Source organism: Eptatretus burgeri, chromosome 7 (genome assembly GCF_056783735.1).
Source record: "Eptatretus burgeri isolate ZD-2024b chromosome 7, Ebu_testis_v1, whole genome shotgun sequence".
NCBI classification, from domain to species: Eukaryota; Metazoa; Chordata; class Myxini; order Myxiniformes; family Myxinidae; genus Eptatretus; species Eptatretus burgeri.
Genome location: NC_140967.1, coordinates 98,069,937 through 98,091,638, shown reverse-complemented (window position 1 = coordinate 98,091,638; position 21,702 = coordinate 98,069,937). Strand labels below are relative to the sequence as shown.

Sequence of the window (21,702 nt, the reverse complement as noted above, 5' to 3'; positions counted from 1 at the left end):
ATGAAGAACTCGTCTTGCTGGTGAAGGCTGGTGTCAATTCGCATTGGCGGACGGGTAGATCAATGAATGAACGTTGATAGAGGTTTGTAAACCACCGTGGGAAGCAAGCAGAAGCTGATTTCACCAAGAGAAGTCTGGGTTCGATTCCCAACCCAACTATGAGCTATCGCCGGGGCCCTGAACAATTCCAAACTTTTTGGGTTTTTTTGCCCAAAATCACCTTCAGCCTGGCCAGCCAGTTCGTGAGAGACTTGGGTCAAACAAAATAATTCCCTGACCAATGACACAAGGAGCTGGGAATAATTACGGCCATTAAAGTGGTAGTAGTTGTAGTAAATGTGCACACAAGTGCAGTAATTGTGATTTACTAAAAGGAGACGGGTGTGTGTGTGTTTGTATGCCAAGATTCATTCTAAAGGGTTCCTTCTGTTGTTGGTGCCATTGGAAAGCTAATAATCGATTTACTTGGACCATTTGTATCCGTTTAATTATAAGAATGTCTGTTTTAAAAGCCTGGCTTTACAAGGTTGAGGAAGAAGAAGCAGGATTTGAGCTTTAATATCGCTGTTCCAATGATAACATTTATTATTATACAACAACAGGAACCCTTCATAATGACACTGAAGGAACACAAAATAATGTGTACTATCACAACACCTCTCGAAGCAACAACAACAACAACAACAACAACAAAAAAATATATATATATATATATTGTTGCGGTTTTGGAAATTCACAAAACACCATTCAGATTCCCCGAAGATCAGTTATCTCGATAAGTAAGTGTTTCAGGTTAGGATTCCCCCACCGATGTGTAAAGGGTTTGTTCGTGTGCCGGGCTGTGAATCTTTGAGGTAGCGTTATTCTTTTCTATATTTTATTTCAACAACATCTACAAAAACCCGATCATCCCCGAACAACAGGAATGCCATCATCTTCAAACAAACATCATAAAACCATCACCTCCTCCTCGACAGCCGCAAAATGGCGTTGGTTGCGGACAAGCGGCACAACGGTAAAGCCACATCACACCGTCCGTGTGCAAACAGCCGCGAAGCCGCTGATTTGCATAATCGGATCAAAAAGACGTCTTCCCTCGAAATCACCTTGTGACGTAAGAGGTAGGGTTTCGCGCAGGGGTGAAGGTTGAAGGTTCGAAAGGGGTTGGAGCCAGTCTCGGGTCAAGGTTCAGGGAGCGGATTTTCACCCCCCCCCCGGGCTATAAAAAGGGTGAAGTGAATCGCCAGAGTGAGTTGGAGTTGTCAGTCGCCAAAAGCAGTCGTCGTTGGGAGACGGGAGAAGTCGCCAGGGACAGTTGTCAGTGGAGAGTCGTCAGTCGTCAGCCGGAGACGGAGCGCGTTGAACAGCCGGAGTCGAGCAAGCTACGTCACGGTCTGGGCAGACGGCCCTGAGACGGTCGAGCGACGCTGAGGAGTGAGCGGGTCCTGAAAGAGTATCAACTCTAAAAGAGCAAGGCCCGTTCGCTCCTCTGAAACGTCGTCGGCCAGGCCCGATCGACCAGGCCGCGGGGAAGGCCAAGCGACCAAGGAGAGCTGCCCGCCAAGCCGCTCAAGTGACTGGCGCGTTTTGCGACACCCCCAGGTGGAACAGAGACACAGGGGTCGCCGACCAAAAGACCCTCGAGCCGTCACTTGGGGCGGCCAGGTAACCTGTGCGGCCTCTCGGAGCCCTCGGTCAACCAGGCTCCCGAGTTTGAAATAAAGGCTTGTGAGCCCTTTTCTTTTCTTTGGTTTTGGATGAAAGTCTGTGGTGCCTTGTCTGAATAAGTAGAACTGATTAAGTGCATGACTGTACATTATTGAATACATTGGCTGTAGGCTTTTGCTCGTGTCTTGTCCCTATTCCCCCATCGATTGCTTGCCTGCTGTATAAAATAAATGCCCCATTGTTTGAATGTACATCTGCTCGTTGCGTCACTTTCCCACTATTGACTGCCACGACGCCTTCTGGAAATTAGCTGGCTATTAAGGCCGATAAACGTGACAATTTGGTCCGACGGAACTGGGAGATTTAAAACCGCTTGGCAAAACGCACACGGGACGAGCGCGCTTAGCGGCTCGTTCCGTACAAGTCTCCGTCGAGGTATAAATTCTCGGTATTTCTGTCTGCATGGATAATTAGGTATATCGAGATTCGGCGATTGACCCTGTACCACGCGGACAGGATATTGACAAGTTTATGGTGCGATAAGGCACCCGTAGCGGGTTTTCGGGGTTATCCGGAAGGCTACGACTGAATTCCGGCTTTCGGCGGGCGCGCGACTGCGCTTGGGCTGAAGCGGTCGTGCGTGGCCGTCCGAACCAACATAATTCGTAACAATATATATATTGTTGTGGTTACCAGATTCGCAAACCACCATTCAGGTCCCTTAGGTGAGGTATCTCGGTAAGTGCATGTGTAGTTAGGCCCAAACCCGTTGTCTAGTGGGAATACATGTCATTTATACGTGCTGCGACTCTTCAGGATAGCCGTTTTTCTTTTACTATCTTTATTTTGGACCAATCGCCACCATCACAACCACAACGCCGCTTCACCACAACCGCCATGACCTTTACCGTCACAACTCGCCACCATCGCATCACCGTCATCTCGCGCCACTCATGGGCACCGATGCTGGACTCGTGTAGGGCGCACGTTGAACAGCGTGTACAAAATCACGGATTTTCTGCTTCAAAAACGGATCCAAAACGACACACGCCCACTTTTTGCCGTCCAATCGGTGAGCGAGGGCGTGGCCCCGCCCCAGGGCGATCGATATATGCAAATTTGTGGATCAAAAAGCCTTCACGCCCACTTTTTCTCGGGCCAATGGGGAGCGAGTTGAAAGGTCAAAGGGAGGGGGTCAAAGGCGAAGTTACGGGGGGATAAAAGGACGGTGTTCGTCAGTCAAAAGGGTAGTAAAAGTCGGAACGAGGAAGAAGGGAGTCGCAAAGGAGTCAGAAGAGAGTCAGCAGAACGAGAACGAGGAGTCGCAAACAAGAACGGACAGAGAGTCAAGACTTCGCGGGCGGTGGAGCTGCTCGTCGTGTGCGTTGAAGTCGGAACGGAGGGGACGAGCTGTGGAGAGGCGGCGACACCGGACGAGGGGGTGCTCGCGTCGTGCAAGGAGCTGCGCGCCCGAGGGAGGCCGGCAGCGCGACCTGGCCGAGGTGGAGACGCTCGTCGCACATAATAAAGATCCTCTATACCCCGAGCATCAGCAACCCCCTCCTGTTTCCCCCCGCGCTGAGATAGTGCGACCAAGGGGGCCCCGTTCCCACCCCCTGCCAGGCACTGTCCACGAGGCCCGCGGGTTGCGGGGCCATCGCCGCTCCGCGTCTCATCACCAGACGGGTAGGCCCGACCAGGTCTCGGCCCCAGGCCTACCTCATTCTTGAGGGTATTTCTTTTCCTTGGTTTTGGGTATGTGTTGTCGGCGCCGTCTGTGAAGTAGAATTGTATAAGTGTTGCCGTGTGCTCGGTAGTCGGTATTAGCTCTGCACTGTGTTTTCACTTTTATGTTTGCTTTTTGTGTAAATGGAATTGTGTTTTCTTTTTTTTGTGTGCTTTTGGTGGAATTGTATTTGTGTGCTTCCCGTGTGCGGAGAATAAATGTGCTTTATTGTTGAACTGTTCTCCCGCTTCGCTTCGTCTTTTCCTCCATTGAATCCCCATCTTGCTTCACGTAAAGGGTTGGTAGTGGGCTGAATACGCCCGATAATTAATCGAACCGTCGAGGTCGACGATAACACCGCTCGGTTATTCTGATAGTACGGAACGGGTCGGCAAGTGGCCCGTGTCCGAAGTCGACCTGCGGCGAGGTGCGATCGCCCGGTCTACCCTCCGCGCGTGGGTACTTAGGTAGTTCGAATTTGGCGAGCAACCCTACCCCACGCGGGGGCTGATTGGCTCGATCGCGGTGAGACCGAAAGGTCCACCCGTGACTGGTTCCCGGCGTTAGTCCGAGAGGGTCACGACTGGATTGTCCGTCCGGTGGGCGACGTGCCGCGATTCGAGTTACGTGGCCGTCGCACGCCGGCGGGCGCGAAGACCGCAACACTGGTGTCAGGAGTGGGATACAAATTCATCGCCCTCCTCGCGGCACTGGTATCGGAGAGCAGGAAAACAGGCTCTCCTGTCTCCAATGAAATTCACGGGAATCGGTCCAGGGGTGAGAGAAGCGACCCCCGATTCCCTCCAAATTATGAGCGAGCAAATTAACCCTTCACGAGAAGCAAGATGGCGTCTCAAGGCGAGCGGGAGCCGGGGGTATTAGAAATGTATATGTGTAGTAATGTAGAATCCATGGTCCAGGATGGAATCCCCGAGCAGGAAATGTTGATTGTGCAGGAACACGGACTCGCCCAACTAAACCCAGAGCCCGAAATGGGTGCGGCAGCGGCCGCAGTGTATGACACCTCCCCCCCCCTCTCCACCAAAACCCTTGCTGAAACGGCTCAGCTGAGTGCACCCTACGTGGCTCAGGCCATGCGCCATGCTGGCGGCAATGACAAATGAAATAAAAAACGAAATGAAAGGCATGAACGAAAAGATGGATGCGAATACACAGCAAATAAACGGAATGGAAGCAAACATGAAGGAAGAAATGAAAAAGCTGCGGGGTGAGACGCAGAACATGGGCCGAAGCCTGCAGGCGGGCATGAAGGCCGTGACCGGGGAGATAAAAATGGCGACTCCACGTGTGGGATCAAACGAGCTGGGTGGGGGTGCAACGGCTGACAAGCCCGCGGTGGAGGCGGGTGAAAAAATAATTCGTGGAACGTGTTGGGCGAGGGTCGTGACGATGACCGAAAGGGAAAAATTAAATGGGGAGACCAAAACGTGTGAGACGAGACACGAGGTGACGACAAAGGAAAAAATAATAGTTGAGACAAGGGAGGTAAAGGGTGAAGAGTTGGCAGAGACACGGGAGATGGGAACGATAGAGGGAAGACTACACGATGAAGACGGGGTAAGTGACGCACACACACACACGGAGGTAGTGGAGGATAATGGGGGTGAGCTCGCGGAGCGTGTAGGGACCCGGTGCGAGCAGCGAGATGGCCTCCTCCAGGAACGAGGGGAGGGAGTATGCCCCCTTAAGGCGAGTCACGACCAGGTGAGTTCGGTCGTGTTTTGCGAGGTTGAGGGGACGGGTGCTGTGGACGGGTGCACGGAAAGCTTGGGGGGTATAGAGGCCCCGGAGACCCTTGTGGGGACACGAATCCCCAGTATGGTTGTCCCTGTGTGTGTGGTGCAAGGTGTGAGTGCGTCCCCGTGTGTGGAAGCGACCCCGTGTGTGAGTGGTGTGGTGGCGATGGTGCCGGAGTACGTGCTTCCCAGCACGCCGTGTGTGGATGAGGCACGGTGTGTGAGTGAGGCACCGCGGGTTAGTGCCCCCGCGTGTGTGGGTGAGGCACCGTGTGTGGATGAGGAACCGCGGTTGAGTGCCCCCGCGTGTGTGAGTGAGGCACGAGTGAATGGAGCACCACGTGTGAGTGGTATGGGTTATGCAAGGGAGACCGTGTGTGTGAGAGAGCGGTATGAGAGGGAGATGTCGGTTGGCATGCGGGAGCACGCAGCCGCGTCTCCCGGTGTGAGTTTAATGGTGTGGACTGTGTGCGTCGTGACACGCAGGTGTGCGTGGGTTGAATGGAGACGACGACGGCGACAGAAGAAAGAAAGCCGGGTAGCGGCTGTAGTTGTTTCGCGGACCGTGCCGGGTTCACCCAGCAGTGAGCACGAGGTCCGTGCTGTGCAACGCACGAGACCACCACGTGCTCGCTTGCGAGAGTGAAGTCCCGGTCCGGAAACGCACGCGGTGGATTTGCCGATCCCGCGGACGGACAAAGTTTAGGCAGGTAAATGGATTTGGACCGGACGGGTTCTCCACGCGATCGTGTGTGTTAAGCTCCAACGGGCAAAGCACATGTGTTCGCGTGGGAAACCCCTCGAGACGTGGGGCTTGTGTTTTTTTTTTTTGCGCACGGTGACGTCATGGCTGCACGTGTGGTTGGAATCCGGCAGGAGGGGTATCTCTGCCGGATGGCACCGTCCAAGGAGGGACGAGGAACACGTGCAGCTGCATGACGTCACGGACAGGTGCAAAGTGCGCGAGCTCTGAGTTGCCGCGCAGGTGCTGCGCATGAAAAAAAAAAAAAAAGGAAAGGCAAGCCTCACTTTCGGGTGTACAGGATTCCTGGGCAAGGGGTGAAAGACCCCCTTACCTGGGCACAGGATGGAAACTAGTTAGGGGGAAGGGTTAGCTTAGTTAGACCGACTTCATGGGGCAGGGGTAAGTCCTCATGGAGTCCGTGGAATGGATTAGTTAGAGGGATTGTAGCCAGATTTAGGTTGGGAAATTGATTAATGGGATATTTGGAGACCGTGACAGACTTGTGGATGTGTAGAGGGGACGTAGCTTAGCTACGTAGTGTTAAAAGGAACGTGCTGTAGTTTAAGGGACGACGTGGGAGCACGAGTTAGTTAGGGGGTGCAGATAGAAGGATGGCAGAGTTCAGTGGTGTGTGTGTTGAAGAGTTGGTGAGTTGTGAGGCATGTGCTTGGTGAGTGAGTGAGGCCAGCGGGTCTGTGTGTGTGGAGTGAATGGGGAATGCATGGTGCGATGAGTGATTGGGGGGAGGAGTGACTCCCGCCCAAGGGACCCCGGGGTCAGAGTAAATTGAGTTAGCTGGGTTAGTCAAATTGAAAAATGGAGGTCGTTTTGTTGTTGGTGGGAAAGTAGGCTCGAGACCCATTTGGAGGGGTGCAGGAGCCCTGTTGACGGGCTTGGGAGCGTGGCTGCGAAGGTGAGTATCGCTGAGTGGGTACCCGGGCACCAGGCTAGTCGGCCGTAGGCCATGGGCCCATGGGGGGCCGGGATAGAAGTAGTGGGCACGGGTGCGCCTGCTTGGTGCGGGGGCCCGGGCGCCATTAGCCGCGTGGGCAGTGTTGTGGGCACGGGTGACCCTCGGAAAGGGGCCCGGGAGGCCGGCCTGCCACGTGTGCGTTTCAGGGGAGGTGCCATGGGGGGCACTCCCGGTGTTAGGGAGCTGGTAGGCTCGGAGGCAGTGTAGTGCCCGGGGTGCCATAGCGGGAGATTCGGCAGAGGGTCGTGCCTGCCAAAGGGAGCCACGTGTCCCAGCCAGGAGACCGTGTGAGGGCACGGAGAGAAAATTGGGGGCGAGGCCCGAATTGTAAGGACACCAACACAGGCGACGGGAATCTGGGTTGTTAGAACCAATAGTTTAAGCGAGAGGCGCTTGTTGAAAGCCCCGGGGTAGTTTAACAGTTAAATGGTTAGGGTAGATTAGGAGATGTACCCCTCCGCACCATCCATCCCCTCGCTGTCGTTGTGGGCCGCTGGACCCACTTTGGTTATAGATCGCCGAACTCTGGGGAGGCCATTCTGAGGCTTCGTTGGGCCTCGACACAGGACGTTAGCTCTCCCTTATTCCCCTCCGGGAAGGGAACGTAGGGGTTGGGAGTAGGCTAGGTGACAGAATAGGTTAGCCGAACAAGGACGATAAAGGGGGTTAGGGGACGATTTATAGTGGGGAAGTAAAAATAAAAAAAATAAAAAAAAAATTAAGGGGGCTAAATTGGTTTTTCACAAATTAAGGGAGTGGGTATGTACAGTGACAGGCAAAGGCGATAGGTTGGGAGGGAGACAGGTAGGTAGGTCCGAGCCCGCCTTCCCAGTGGCCAGCACCACCGCACTCCCTCCACCAACCTCCACTGAACGGCAAAGGCTGGCCACTTCATCGGCTGGCCGTGTTTTGCTTCAAGGCGGAGGCCGGCCAAGTTCATCGGCAGCTGTGTGCTGCAAGGCCTGTGCCGGCCAGTTCATCTGCTGGCTGTTTTTCTTCGAGGCCTGTGCCGGCCAGTTCATCTGCCGGCTGTGTTTGCCTGCAACGGTCTTCTTCTGCGGGCTGTGTTTGCCTGCAGCGGCCTTCTTCTGCGGGCTGTGTTGCCTGCACCTTTGCCATGCCATGCCCACTGCCCATGTTCACCAGCCCCGTTCAATTTTGCTTTGCCCCCCCCCCTGTTCATTTCCATGTGCGCCAGGATCAAGGCAACAGTTTGCAAGCTGCGAGAACTGCCCTGTTGGCAGCTACAACACGGGCCTGCAGTGGCAGCCCGTGCACCGTGTTTTGCGTCCATCCATTCATCCATTCGTTCGTTGTGCTCATTGCGTGTGCCACTTGAGCTGGCACGGAGACTGCGTTGTGCAGCCCATGCACCGTTGTGGTTCACTGCATTCAGTTCAAACCGTTCATGCATCCATTCGTTGTGTTCATTGCGTGTGCCACTTGAGCTGGCACGGAGACTGCGTTTGTGCAGCCCAAGCACCGTTGTGGTTCACTGAGTTCAGTTCAAAAGGGAAGGCCTTGGACTGCGTGTGAGCAGCCAGCCACGTTCCCTGTCACCTGCATTGTTTGAGTCAGAGACTGCATGTGGGCAGCCTGGCTCCCTGCTAACTGCTTTCTTTTGCAGAGTTCAATGATCCTGGGCCATGGTTTAGTGTAAAATTTGTAAGTTAAGGTTAAGATGTACTGTACATATGAGTGCGCCCCCGGCATGTATGTCTTAGCGCCGGCAATTTTATTTAAGTCGTCCGTGTGAGTGAGTTTGTTTAGGTAGTTACGCAGCCCTCAGGTTATTTATTTTGGGGACACGAATACCATGAATGTCGCACTCAGGGATCCGTAGGTAAAATGTACTAGGGACAAACTACACATGATGGCACACGAAAATTTGACGACTCGGGACGAGTCTGTAAAAGGGAAGGGGGTAGTGTTGTGGTTACCAGATTCGCAAACCACCATTCAGGTCCCTTAGGTGAGGTATCTCGGTAAGTGCATGTGTAGTTAGGCCCAAACCCGTTGTCTAGTGGGAATACATGTCATTTATACGTGCTGCGACTCTTCAGGATAGCCGTTTTTCTTTTACTATCTTTATTTTGGACCAATCGCCACCATCACAACCACAACGCCGCTTCACCACAACCGCCATGACCTTTACCGTCACAACTCGCCACCATCGCATCACCGTCATCTCGCGCCACTCATGGGCACCGATGCTGGACTCGTGTAGGGCGCACGTTGAACAGCGTGTACAAAATCACGGATTTTCTGCTTCAAAAACGGATCCAAAACGACACACGCCCACTTTTTGCCGTCCAATCGGTGAGCGAGGGGCGTGGCATTCTCGCCCCCAGGGCGATCGATATATGCAAATTTGTGGATCAAAAAGCCTTCACGCCCACTTTTTCTCGGGCCAATGGGGAGCGAGTTGAAAGGTCAAAGGGAGGGGGTCAAAGGCGAAGTTACGGGGGGATAAAAGGACGGTGTTCGTCAGTCAAAAGGGTAGTAAAAGTCGGAACGAGGAAGAAGGGAGTCGCAAAGGAGTCAGAAGAGAGTCAGCAGAACGAGAACGAGGAGTCGCAAACAAGAACGGACAGAGAGTCAAGACTTCGCGGGCGGTGGAGCTGCTCGTCGTGTGCGTTGAAGTCGGAACGGAGGGGACGAGCTGTGGAGAGGCGGCGACACCGGACGAGGGGGTGCTCGCGTCGTGCAAGGAGCTGCGCGCCCGAGGAGGCGGCAGCGCGACCTGGCCGAGGTGGAGACGCTCGTCGCACATAATAAAGATCCTCTATACCCCGAGCATCAGCAACCCCCTCCTGTTTCCCCCCGCGCTGAGATAGTGCGACCAAGGGGGCCCCGTTCCCACCCCCTGCCAGGCACTGTCCACGAGGCCCGCGGGTTGCGGGGCCATCGCCGCTCCGCGTCTCATCACCAGACGGGTCGGCCCGACCAGGTCTCGGCCCCAGGCCTACCTCATTCTTGAGGGTATTTCTTTTCCTTGGTTTTGGGTATGTGTTGTCGGCGCCGTCTGTGAAGTAGAATTGTATAAGTGTTGCCGTGTGCTCGGTAGTCGGTATTAGCTCTGCACTGTGTTTTCACTTTTATGTTTGCTTTTTTGTGTAAATGGAATTGTGTTTTCTTTTTTTGTGTGCTTTTGGTGGAATTGTATTTGTGTGCTTCCGTGTGCGGAGAATAAATGTGCTTTATTGTTGAACTGTTCTCCCGCTCGCTTCCTTTTCCTCCATTGAATCCCCATCTTGCTTCACGTAAAGGGTTGGTAGTGGGCTGAATACGCCCGATAATTAATCGAACCGTCGAGGTCGACGATAACACCGCTCGGTTATTCTGATAGTACGGACACGGGTCGCAAGTGGCCCGTGTCCGAAGTCGACCTGCGGCGAGGTGCGATCGCTACCGTCACCCTCCGCGTGGGTACTTAGGTAGTTCGAATTTGGCGAGCAACCCTATCCCACGCGGGGCTGGATTGGCTCGATCGCGGTGAGACCGAAAGGTCCACCCGTGACTGGTTCCCGGCGTTAGTCCGAGAGGGTCACGACTGGATTGTCCGTCCGGTGGGCGACGTGCCGCGATTCGAGTTACGTGGCCGTCGCACGCCGGCGGGCGCGAAGACCGCAACAATATATATATATATATATATATATATATATATATATATATATATATATATATATATATATATATATATATATATGTGTGTGTTTGTGTGTGTGCACATGGAAGGAGCATACAACCAACAACAACAAGATGATGTTGTAAAAAGATCCTTTTTTGCATGTTTCACTTCATTTTACATCAACATTGACACACACAGATAGACGTGCAATATGTTTGTTTCGTACGATATGCGGCGTTTGGATTAAATCCGTCAGTGAAACGATGGGTCGGCACACTTCATATGAACAAAACTACACCTCTCCTGAAAGCTGGTCTCCAATGTCTCATGGCACACTAGCTCAAGGAAAAAGTTCTGGTTTCAATAATTCAACAAAACAATATTTTACACAATGGAGTCACTTCTGATTCCAGTCAGATGCCATGAGCATCCCGCGCTTTGGGAAGATTTCTGGAATAAGGATTTCATGAAAACCCAGGTTTCTTATACAAGTGACTGCATTCATAAAAGGTCATGACTGAAGGTATTGTATCAATCCAGGTTCAAGTAGAATCCTGATGCTATTCGCACATGCATATTGAAATAGGTAGTACACACCATATATGGTGCTCACCTGTTGGACACACGACACACACACACAATATGCATTATGTACAAACCTGTTGGGTAAACACTGTCGCTCTCGATATTTCATTCCACCTCCGCAGCTTCGCCCACACGGAGACCATCCGCTCCAGGGTCTCCACTCATCACGATGCCATCGATCACCCTGCAGGTGACATGTCGGTACATATCAGTGGTATGCAAGCACATCAATCATGGGGAGTGGGGAGGCTCCCGTCCAAGAGATATTGTGAAGGTTACGCGGGGGAAATTGGTGGAATTGCCCAGTCTGGGAAATTTTGGGAATTTTCAACACCATCGTTATGCATGTTCTCAATTCCAGAATGAGATTCCATTCATAAATTTCATCAACGGAATTTTTTTTTGGTCCTCTCTTCCACTCAGTCTTACACGTGCACATTCAGTCTTTGTCAAGTGCCTAATGAATCGTCCCCCCCCCCCCATGGCAGCTGGGAATGATTTGCGCCTTGCTCCGACGGCCCCGACTTTGTGACAAATCAAAACTGATATTTATCATCAAACATATCACACCTTTAATGAGATACATCCTCATGTCGTTGAAGCTGGAGCAGGGTGTGCTTGGATGAGAACCAGGGATGTCCAGGTGCACCACCCAAAGCTAAGGCCTATTGGGATGTCAAACTCCAACCCTCTTGTTCACCTCCCAAAGCATAAAATGTTTACTTCCATGCATTTGTTCTCCTCTTCTGTCGCTCATAGACCTGTATTCCCAAGTCCGTCGCCATATTGTCTTTCCTCCGGGCGATGAAGTGTGCCACCTACCACCACCTCACGATCTCCCTCCATTTCCCAGTTTCGATAGACCCTCTAACTCCGTGAACCATTTGAACCGACAACCCCTCTCCTTGTGCTGCGGTGCACCCACACATTCCTGTCCAGTTGTTTAAACATGCCTCGATCACTTTCTGTCTGTTGCTCTTTGGCGTTCCGTCATTATACTCTCCATGCACATTAACACCTGCAATCACAACAAAATGGGGATCTGTCAGTGACCATTTTGAGATGGACAGACTCCTCGTCATACAGCGAAGGACTGGTCTCAAATGTTAAAAAATATATATATATATATATTTATAATTTTTGTTTTTTAAAAAAGGTCATATTGGTCTTGGTGTGCATTCATACTCTCTCTCTATCTCTATCTCTCTCTCTCTTGATCTCAAGGACAGACCTGTACAGAATGGAGGGCTCAGCAGCTTCCAGCACGGAGTTCGTCTGCATTGTAACTTTTGCAGTCGGAACCCAAATGGAACTCTCATTGTCAGAACAACTTTCGATCGCAGCTCTCGGGCGCTCAAAGCAGACGTGTTCATTCCTCATGTCCATGATCGGTACACTGCGTTCATTTTCTTTGGATAAATCCTGGTGGAGGGAAGAGCTTCTCGCGACATACACAAGTACGCACATGCAGGGAATATGATGTCGGATGAATAATACGCTCGGAATGTTCAGACCTCAATTCACGTTTTTTCATCATGATGTTGCTCCGAGTTGTAGTAATAGTTGTAGTAGTGGTAGATTTTGTTTAAATAATAATAATAATAATAATCATCTTAAAAAGTTTGATTTGCTCGATTTCTAACTCCAGTTTTGAGGGGGTTACACCTGGGATTGCCTGGTGTTGGCTTAGCGCTTAGGGTGGTGGCTTGAGATCCTGGGGTCCTGAGTTCAAGCCCCGTTTTTTCCACTGAATTAACACCAGGAGGTTGACTCAGCCCGTCATCCTTCCGAGGTCGGCGAAATGAGTACCAGTGTACTGGTAATCGGGGCACTGCATCAGCGGCATCGCTGCGCCCAGAACCAATGATGCAACCAGCAGCCACAATGATTCAAACTGCCCATCTGGTGATGCACCGGCAAGGCGTCACCTGGCTCCGCAATAATTGTGTCCTCCGGTATCACGTACATCACATGCAGACTTAGCGACTACAACTCGTGTCACACTTTCATAGTTAATAACGAGAATAAAAAAATAACTTACATGACTCAGAGCAGAGGCGAGAACGGCGAGTTCAAGGAAGATGACACAACGGGTCATGGCGAGTCTGCAACAAAACAATGTGGAACCTTCATGGAGTTACACGAACACTTACACCATGAACCTGGACAGTGGGCACTCCACCCCTCACTCCACCCCTCCGACGCCATCACTCGGCACATTCACTTAATGGACAGGTTCGTGATGACAAGCAAAACTGAACACATCGAGTTCGGATAGGTAAACACCTGCAAGACAGGTAAAAAGCCGGCTCTGGGAAGCAAACACCTGGCTCGGGCAGGTAAACCAAGGGTACGAAGAAAGACAAGTACCCAGGTATGGTTGTCTCACCTGAACAAGTCGGTGAGCACAGCTCGCACACCTTTGCGCGTCGAAGTGTCCGTGTTCCCCCCACTTGAGACGATCACAGGGTGTGGCCGTCTCGGGTCAGGCCCGTCACACTCCTGGGTAATTGAAATGGACGGCGAGGAAGGCTCTCTGTGATCCGCCAGACCGGACACCGGACATCGGACATCGGACACCGGACACCGGACATCGGACATCGGACATCCCTTTTGTGCTCCTTACACTTGCAGTGCGTTAAAAACAAAAAACAAACAAACAGGTGCAAGGAATGCATAGGGAAAACAAACTACCACTTTCACAACAACAATTTACACACTTTCACTTTCACAGCAACAATTTACACACTTTCACTTTCACAACAACTTACACACTTTCACCTTGACAACAACAATTTACACACTTTCACCTTCACAACAACAATTTACACTTTCACAACAACTTTCACACTTCCACATTAACAACAACTTACACACTTTCACCTTGACAACAACAATTTACACACTTTCACTTGCACAACAACTTACACACTTTCACTTTCACAGCAACAATTTACACACTTTCACCTTGACAACAACAATTTACACACTTTCACCTTCACAACAACAATTTACACACTTTCACTTTCACAACAACTTACACACTCACTTTCACAGCAACAATTTACACACTTTCACTTTTACAACAACTTACACACTTTCACCTTCACAACAATTTACACACTTTCACCTTCACAGCAACGACTTAAACACTTTCACCTCAACAACGACTTACATACTTTCACCTTCACAACAACTTACACACTTTCACCTTCACAGCAACGACTTACACACTTTCACCTTCACAGCAACAATTTACACAATTTCACCTTCACAGCAACAACTTATACACTTTCACCTTCACAGCAACTTACACACTTTCACAACAACTTACACACTTCCACATTAACAACAACTTACACACTTTCACCTTCACAACAACAACTTCCACACTTTCACCTTCACAACAACTTACACACTTTCACCTTCACAGCAACAACTTATACACTTTTACCTTCACAGCAACAATTTACACAATTTCACCTTCACAGGAACGACTTACACACTTTCACCTCAACAACAACTTCCACACTTTCACATTCACAACAATTTACACACTTTCACCTTCACAGCAACAACTTACACACTTTCCCCTTCATAGCAACAACTCACTTACACATATACCTTCTCGTAGAAATATGGAGGACACAGTTATGGAGGACACACACACACACACACACACACACACACACACACACACACACACACACACACACACACACACACACACACACACACCTCTTTTTGTTGTACATTAATTTTTCTCCCAAAAATATCCTGAAGAAGGCTACTGAAGCATGTGCTCACAGAGTGGAGTGCAAACAGTTTACAAGCATTTAAGGACACCATACCTTCCAGACGGTGTGAGCAGCTATTTGAGTCGATCTTCGAGTCCTGTACTTCTGGGTGGAATGGTGTGAAATCCCACTTCCACTGTACCCACATAACACCCAGGTACCGGATGTCCTTTCGTTTTTATCCATACAGTGAGTGGGTCGTGCCTTGAACGACTCGCTCAAACAAAGAAATTAATTCACCGTTTAAACATTCGTGAAATCATCAAACCCGAGCCGTTAAAATACATTTTACATAACCTTGGCCACATGAGAACAGGTTCTCAAAAGCTATAGCAGTGGTTATGTTGTGGTATATATATACACACAGGCATATATCAATAATTGACCCCTCCCAAACTCCTCGAGCCGAAGAAGCTGCAGAAGACCTACACAAGGTAAGTGTTGATGCTGTTTCGAACCCTTCCCAGAGTTCCTCAACAACTATAAAGACGTTCACCCAGAGTACACTCATGAGAATCCCAATGCTATTCACCCCTTGAGATACCAGACCGGTTTCATCACTCATTGGCGAATCATCAGCGATAGCGCAGACAGCAATGCATACCAATGATGCTCTCAAGCATATTCGTTTGAGAAAAAAAATAGTTCGATTTTGGCGAGAAATGTCATCAATCAATAATCATTAAAGCTATGGATAATGGAAATGTATGTAACGGAATCGGGTGCAAGTGTAAGAAGAAGAAAAAATTGGACATAGAGTTTTTCTCATTCTACTGGTCTTTCTTTTATTTATTGTCTTGACCACTGTATTTAGTTTCGGTCTGTTCAAACGGAGATTTCCGAACTGGAATTTCTGTCGTGATCGATTGCTGTTTGGGCATATTTTTACTGCCACCTGTATTGAATGGTAATTATGTGATTTATAATGATTTGTGCTGAAGAGTTGATAAAATGTAAAGGTAAATTAAATGTATTGGTTGCTGGGAATGTAAGGTGTGGACATTCACTTCCATCGAGACCAGTGTGACCGCTCCTCATTTTCATAAATGCCAAGGTGAGCTAATGAAAAAAGCCAAGAATTCCCAAGGTTTCGGAAAAGCGATGATACTAGAAAACCTATAGAAAACCAAGACGCCAAGGTGAACAACGAATAGCCAAGATCTTGTGAAAAAAGCCAAGGAGTGGTCACACTGATTGAGACAGGTTGTGTCAGGACGGTGCATTGTGGAGTGCATGTTGTTGCCCTTTTCTTGTGTTGTATTCATGTTAAACTAAAACATTCACTTTAAAACGAGAAGGGCACTGGGTATAGCTCATACCTCTGCCATGCAATTCCTGATCCAGAAGAACATATCGGGACAAATAGATTTTTGAACAAGAAAAAGAGCAATCAGAGATTGCAGACCCTCACTCGGACTTGTTTTGTGCGGCGTTTGTGTACTGGTGGGTTAGGTAATTAATGAGACATAACTAGAGCTGCCACTTTATAACTTCTGGCAGTGATGACCGGATACCAAGACGTCCAGCTTTGATGCATCCCCACTTTGATCGGACACCGGACCCTGACCCATGGAGTTTTTCATTAGTATTCAATTGAATTTAGAATGGGATTAAAATAATTCAATTCCAATCAAGTGGAAGACCAAATAGGAAAAGTCCTGCATTGGAATAATCAGAAGGAACCCGAACAAGTAAAAAGCAAAGATGAAGTCATCAGGAGGAACCTGGATAGGATTCACATTTCAGCTGCTACTCCTCTACCTTTAAACCCATCCAGGCACAGCCAAGTGAGCCATATTTAAAAACTAAAAATAAAATAAAAAACCAAATCAAAAAATTAAATAATTCAGGCTGCCAGACAATGTGTCCGATCAAGTTGAAATTTAAAACATGTATTCATAATAATAATAAACATAAACATGTAATCATAAACATAATACTACTAAATCACAATTGTGAAGTTTCACATCGATTGATTAAGCGGCTCCAGAGAAAACATTACTTTATATTTTCTTCACTCCAATATGGCCGCCAAACCATGTGATATCAATTACTCCATAACAACCTTGTACACACATGCCTTGGAGAACATTTATGTGAAGTTTCCCCTCAATCTATCCAGCCGTTCTGGAAAAGAAGATTTTTTGTATGTTTTGGGGTAAATCCAATATGTCTGCCAAACAATGTGGCCTATGATGTTATATGTGTGAACCTTTTGTTTCTCATGGATAAGCAGTCATTTGTGTAAAGTTTCGCCTGGATCTGTTTAGCCATTTCAAAGAAGATTTTTGAAGGTTTAAAAAAAAAAAAACCAACATGGCTGGCTGTCTAATCACATGATCGATGATGTCATCAAAAAAAATTTGTGGACCATTTTATCCATAGATGACCCTCAAAATTTTTCATACTGATCGGATGTGGCATTCCATATATGCATTTATTACGTCATAACGAAGGCAACGACTAAGATGTCATTAAAAAATAAATCACACTCATTCCCCATGCTATGTGCCAAGTTTCTATTTTTTCCTTGGTGCAGTTTCAGATACCGAGGTCCAAAGTTTTTCCAACATGGCTGCCACACCACGTGACCTATGATGTCATAATTATTATTAAAACATGATACATGAGTTGTTGCACCAATGGTGAAAATTTTGTCTCAATCTGACAAGCGGTTGCAGAGAAAAACACGAAAGTTCTGTGCGGACAAACAAACAAACAGACAAATAAACCAATGTCACCCGCAGGGTGACCCGTATCTTGCCAAAAGGTGACCACGTGTGACTTCTTTAAGGTCACACTGAGGTGAACAGAGCTGCTATCCACCAGGAGCGACTCCTTGAGGAATATCTGCCTACGAGAGATTCCGATGAGAATCGTTCTTCAGAGTAACCATGAAAAATATGCTTTTGCCTCATAATGTCACCAAATGACATCATAACGTCTCAAGCTTGACATATCTAGAAAGCACTCATCGAGGTGTTCAATTTGAGGTACTACACGATATGGTTCCTAAAACTTGAAAATTTGACCTTGGGGTCAAATATGTTTGACCTGAGGCGCTAACCATGAAGGTCAAGGCCAATCGCCACCAAAAATTAATCAGCTGAGCACCAGACCATGAACTATATTCCCATGAAGTTTGAAGACGATCCGATCAAAATTACTCAAAAAATAAGGGTTTCGTCGACTCCCCTGATTTGTGACAAAGTGGCCTTGACCTTTGACCTTGACCTTCAAAATTTTGTGCACTGAAAGGGACCTCTATAGGCTTCTGATATGCGAAGTTACAAAAATTTCCAATGATAACTGTGCTCTGCAGAATTTTTTATACGTGATTACAGACAAACAAACAAAAAACAAACAAAAAAAAAACATACAAGCTGACTAACATATCTTGCAAAAACTTCGTTTTGGCAAGATAACAAATGAAAAATCACTCATAGCGCGACAACTTAGCGAAATGGAATGGTATTCCATGGAGAACATATTCTTGTGGGGCCGAGTTTCGGTGGCGAGCACGACCGCTAGATGGAGCAGTAGAGTCGGCTCCACCGAACACCCGGAATTCAGATTGTTACCCTCGGATTCGTCCGAAAGGCACGGGTCCCTTTCAGGACCGTGAATCGCCAATAATTTGACCGCGTGGGATAGGGTTAATTGCCTAATTTCAATATATTTAAATACCTATGCAGTCTAACTACCGGGAAGCCACACCCTTGGTTGATTCTGACCGATCCGAGTCGCAGGTAACGACTCGGATCCAGCGTAACCGAGCGGAGTTACCAGAGCCGCGCCGGACCAAATGAACAATTTACCCTCGCTACCTCTCAATACACAGCGTGCTTAGCCAATGAAAGAAATGACAGGGAACGAGCTGAAACATTCAACAATAGGGAAATGTATTTATAATAATAATCGGGGAGGGAAGCACACAAAGAGCAGAGTCATCCGAATAAGAAATGTAATGTACAATGAGCAAAAGAAAGCACTTACACAATGCTACTTGAAGACGGGCCCACACACAGACACACAAACAAAGAAATGGACCCCGTCGGGTCTTTATTGAAGGCTTCCAGCATGAGGAAAGGTGAGCTGGAGACCAGAGCCTGTGCCTGGACCTGTCCACCTCGTGTGGTCTTCAACGACCAGGCTCGGCGGGACTCGAACCCGCAACACGATGTCGCTCCGAGCACCAGGTACCGCGCTCTCCAACCGGCCACGCACCAATCGACCAAGACCAAGGATAAGATCAGAGACGACGATGACCCAGGACCAGACGAAGCAGCCAGCATCAAGACCCGTGACCCCCAAGACGACGACGATCTACGCTCCCAGCCTGGCATTCCTTTATATTCCTTTTTCCTCCGGGGTGAGAAAATTTCCGTCTGATGCGATCTCCACCCTCATTGGACGGGGCGTCGTGGGAAAGTCGCTCTCTGTGGCCATCTCAACCCTCATTGGCCGGCGTGTCGTGGGAAAGTCGCCTTCTGTGGCCATCTCAACCATCATTGGCCGGCGCGTCGTGGGAAAGTCGCCTTCTGTGGCCATCTCAACCCTCATTGGCTGGCGTGTCGAGGGAAAGTCGCCTTCTGTGGCCATCTCAACCCTCATTGGCCGGCGTGTCATGGGAAAGTCGCCTTCTGTGGCCATCTCAACCCTCATTGGCCGGCGTGTCGAGGGAAAGTCGCCTTCTGTGGCCATCTCAACCCTCATTGGCCGGCGTGTCATGGGAAAGTCGCCTTCTGTGGCGTGATTGGACAAGGGGCACGCCCCTGCCTTCCTGGGCGGAGTCCTGGTCTGAGGTGATGGAAATCTCTGCCCACGTACATGGCCGAACGCACGTGGGTAATGGCGTCGGTGTGTGAAGTGAAGTGAAGGAGATTTGTTGTAAACGAAACTCCGCAGCGCACACATGTAATTCCCGTTAGACACAGGTAGGGGGCCCTAACTATAAACACACACTTACCGATATAACTGTTCTATAAGGACCTGAATGTTGTGCTCATGGCTGCCAGATTCGTAACAATACCTCCACCAAGCTGAATAGTTTACATTTTACATGCCATCGATTGGTCGGATCTGATTTCGGACCTTAACCAAAATCGAATCGGCTTATACTTGTTACCTGACCAACTCTTCCACCTTGTTTTGTCACAAGTCATCCACAACTTTTAGAGATAACATGCGACCGTTTTTGGCCCCTCTCAATGGTGAAGAATCACCTGAAAAATTCTCGAATCCAGATCTTCACCAAAATCGAAACAATTAGTCCTCGTCACACATCCAACCTGTCAACCAAATTTCATCTGAATCCGTCATCAACTTTTTGAGATATCATGCAATATCGTTTTTAGCCCATCTCACAATGACGAGGAATCAGTTAAAAATTAAATAATTATCGTATCTGAATCCGTATTCGGATCTTCACCAAAATTGAATCAGTTCTTCCCAATGGCACTCCCAACTTGTCGCCCAAGTTTCGTGTGAATCCGTCCATAACATTTTGAGATATCGTGCTTCTATCGTTTTTGGCCCCATCTCAATGGTGAAGAATCATTTAAAAGATTCTCAGATCCGGATCCGGATTCGGATCTTCACCAAAATTTAATCTATTCTTCCTTGTCACACTCCCAACCTGTCCACAAACTTTCATGTGAATCCGTCCCCAACTTTTTGAAACATCTTGCTGTAGATCGGTTTGGCCCTATCTCTCAATGGTAAAGAATCACTTTAAAAATTCTCGTAGTTGAATCCAGATCCAGATCTTCACCAAAATCGAATCAGTTCATTCTTGTCACACACCGAACTTACCCCCCAAATTTCATCCGAATCCATCCACAACTTTTTGAGATATCCTGCACACAAACAAACAAACAAGAAGAAGACGTCGTGCAGAGCACGATACTTTCCATATCCGTAAAACAAATCTGACCTCAAAAATAATTGCTGGTTGAATTCAATGACCAAATATGCAACTCCTCTTCATATTACAAATGAATCGGATGAAAATTGACAATTTTATAAATTCGGCCCCTGTTGACATTTTGGCCAATGTGGACCTCCAAAATAATTGGCTGGTTGAATTAAGTGGCATGAAATATAAATCCTCTTCAAATTTCAAGTCAATCGGATGAAAATTGAGGATTTTAGAAATACCACATAAGTTGTTGACCTTAAGCTGATGAATAACCCTTTGACCTCAAAAACAATGTTGACCTTTTGACCTCTTCCTTATGACAAACTCTACCATGTGGTGAAGTTTCGTGAAGATCGGTTGAAAATTGTGACCTGTAGGCGATAAACAGACAAGCAGACAGAATAACAGAATCGACTAACTAACCAAATCTTCGATTTTGCAAGTAACAAACAGACAGACAGAGAGAGGTGAAAACATAACCTCCTTCTACCTTTAGTAGTGGAGGTAATAAAGAAGTCAAAAGAGACATCGTGTTGCTGTGCAACATGAAGCAGCTACACATGGATGATACAGATGTATGGGTATTAATAGCAATAGGACATAATAGTAGCATGTTTAGTTAATGATGGTATTTTTGTTGAGGATGAGTGTGCAAGACGAGACTACGCACTCCACCGATTGAGTTTCTTCAAGGAGTGATTTGTTTGTTCTTCTTGCAGTCCATGGAATTATGAACATTCATCTCCAACTAACCATTTCAAAACTGTAAATATTCTTCCTTTCATTCTTTTCCACTGTCCACAACTCACATCCATACACTGCAACTGGAAATATCAGAGCATTCATCAGCCTCCTCTTGGTTGGTATTTTCACATCTTTGTCTTTTCAGATGTTTGCCAA

The 21,702-nt window shown here is 48.3% G+C and overlaps 1 protein-coding gene across 3 annotated transcripts in view; it reads right to left on the bottom strand.

The window, feature by feature from the left end:
* Positions 1–16,662, bottom strand: part of LOC147023872 (papilin-like) — an 86,791-nt gene extending 70,129 nt beyond the window's left edge. The window contains exons 1-4 of one of the 3 annotated variants that reach the window (XM_085889760.1): positions 14,937–16,662; positions 13,475–13,587; positions 13,127–13,190; positions 11,160–11,269 (exon numbers count right to left, since the gene is read on the bottom strand). In XM_085889760.1, coding sequence (XP_085745886.1) covers positions 11,160–11,269; positions 13,127–13,190; positions 13,475–13,587; positions 14,937–15,068 — 419 coding nt within the window. In that variant the 5' untranslated portion in view covers positions 15,069–16,662. The remainder of the gene's footprint in view (positions 1–11,159; positions 11,270–13,126; positions 13,191–13,474; positions 13,588–14,936) is intronic. The other 2 variants (XM_085889759.1, XM_085889758.1) reach the window with 2 other exon arrangements.
* Positions 16,663–21,702: the final 5,040 nt, after the last annotated feature.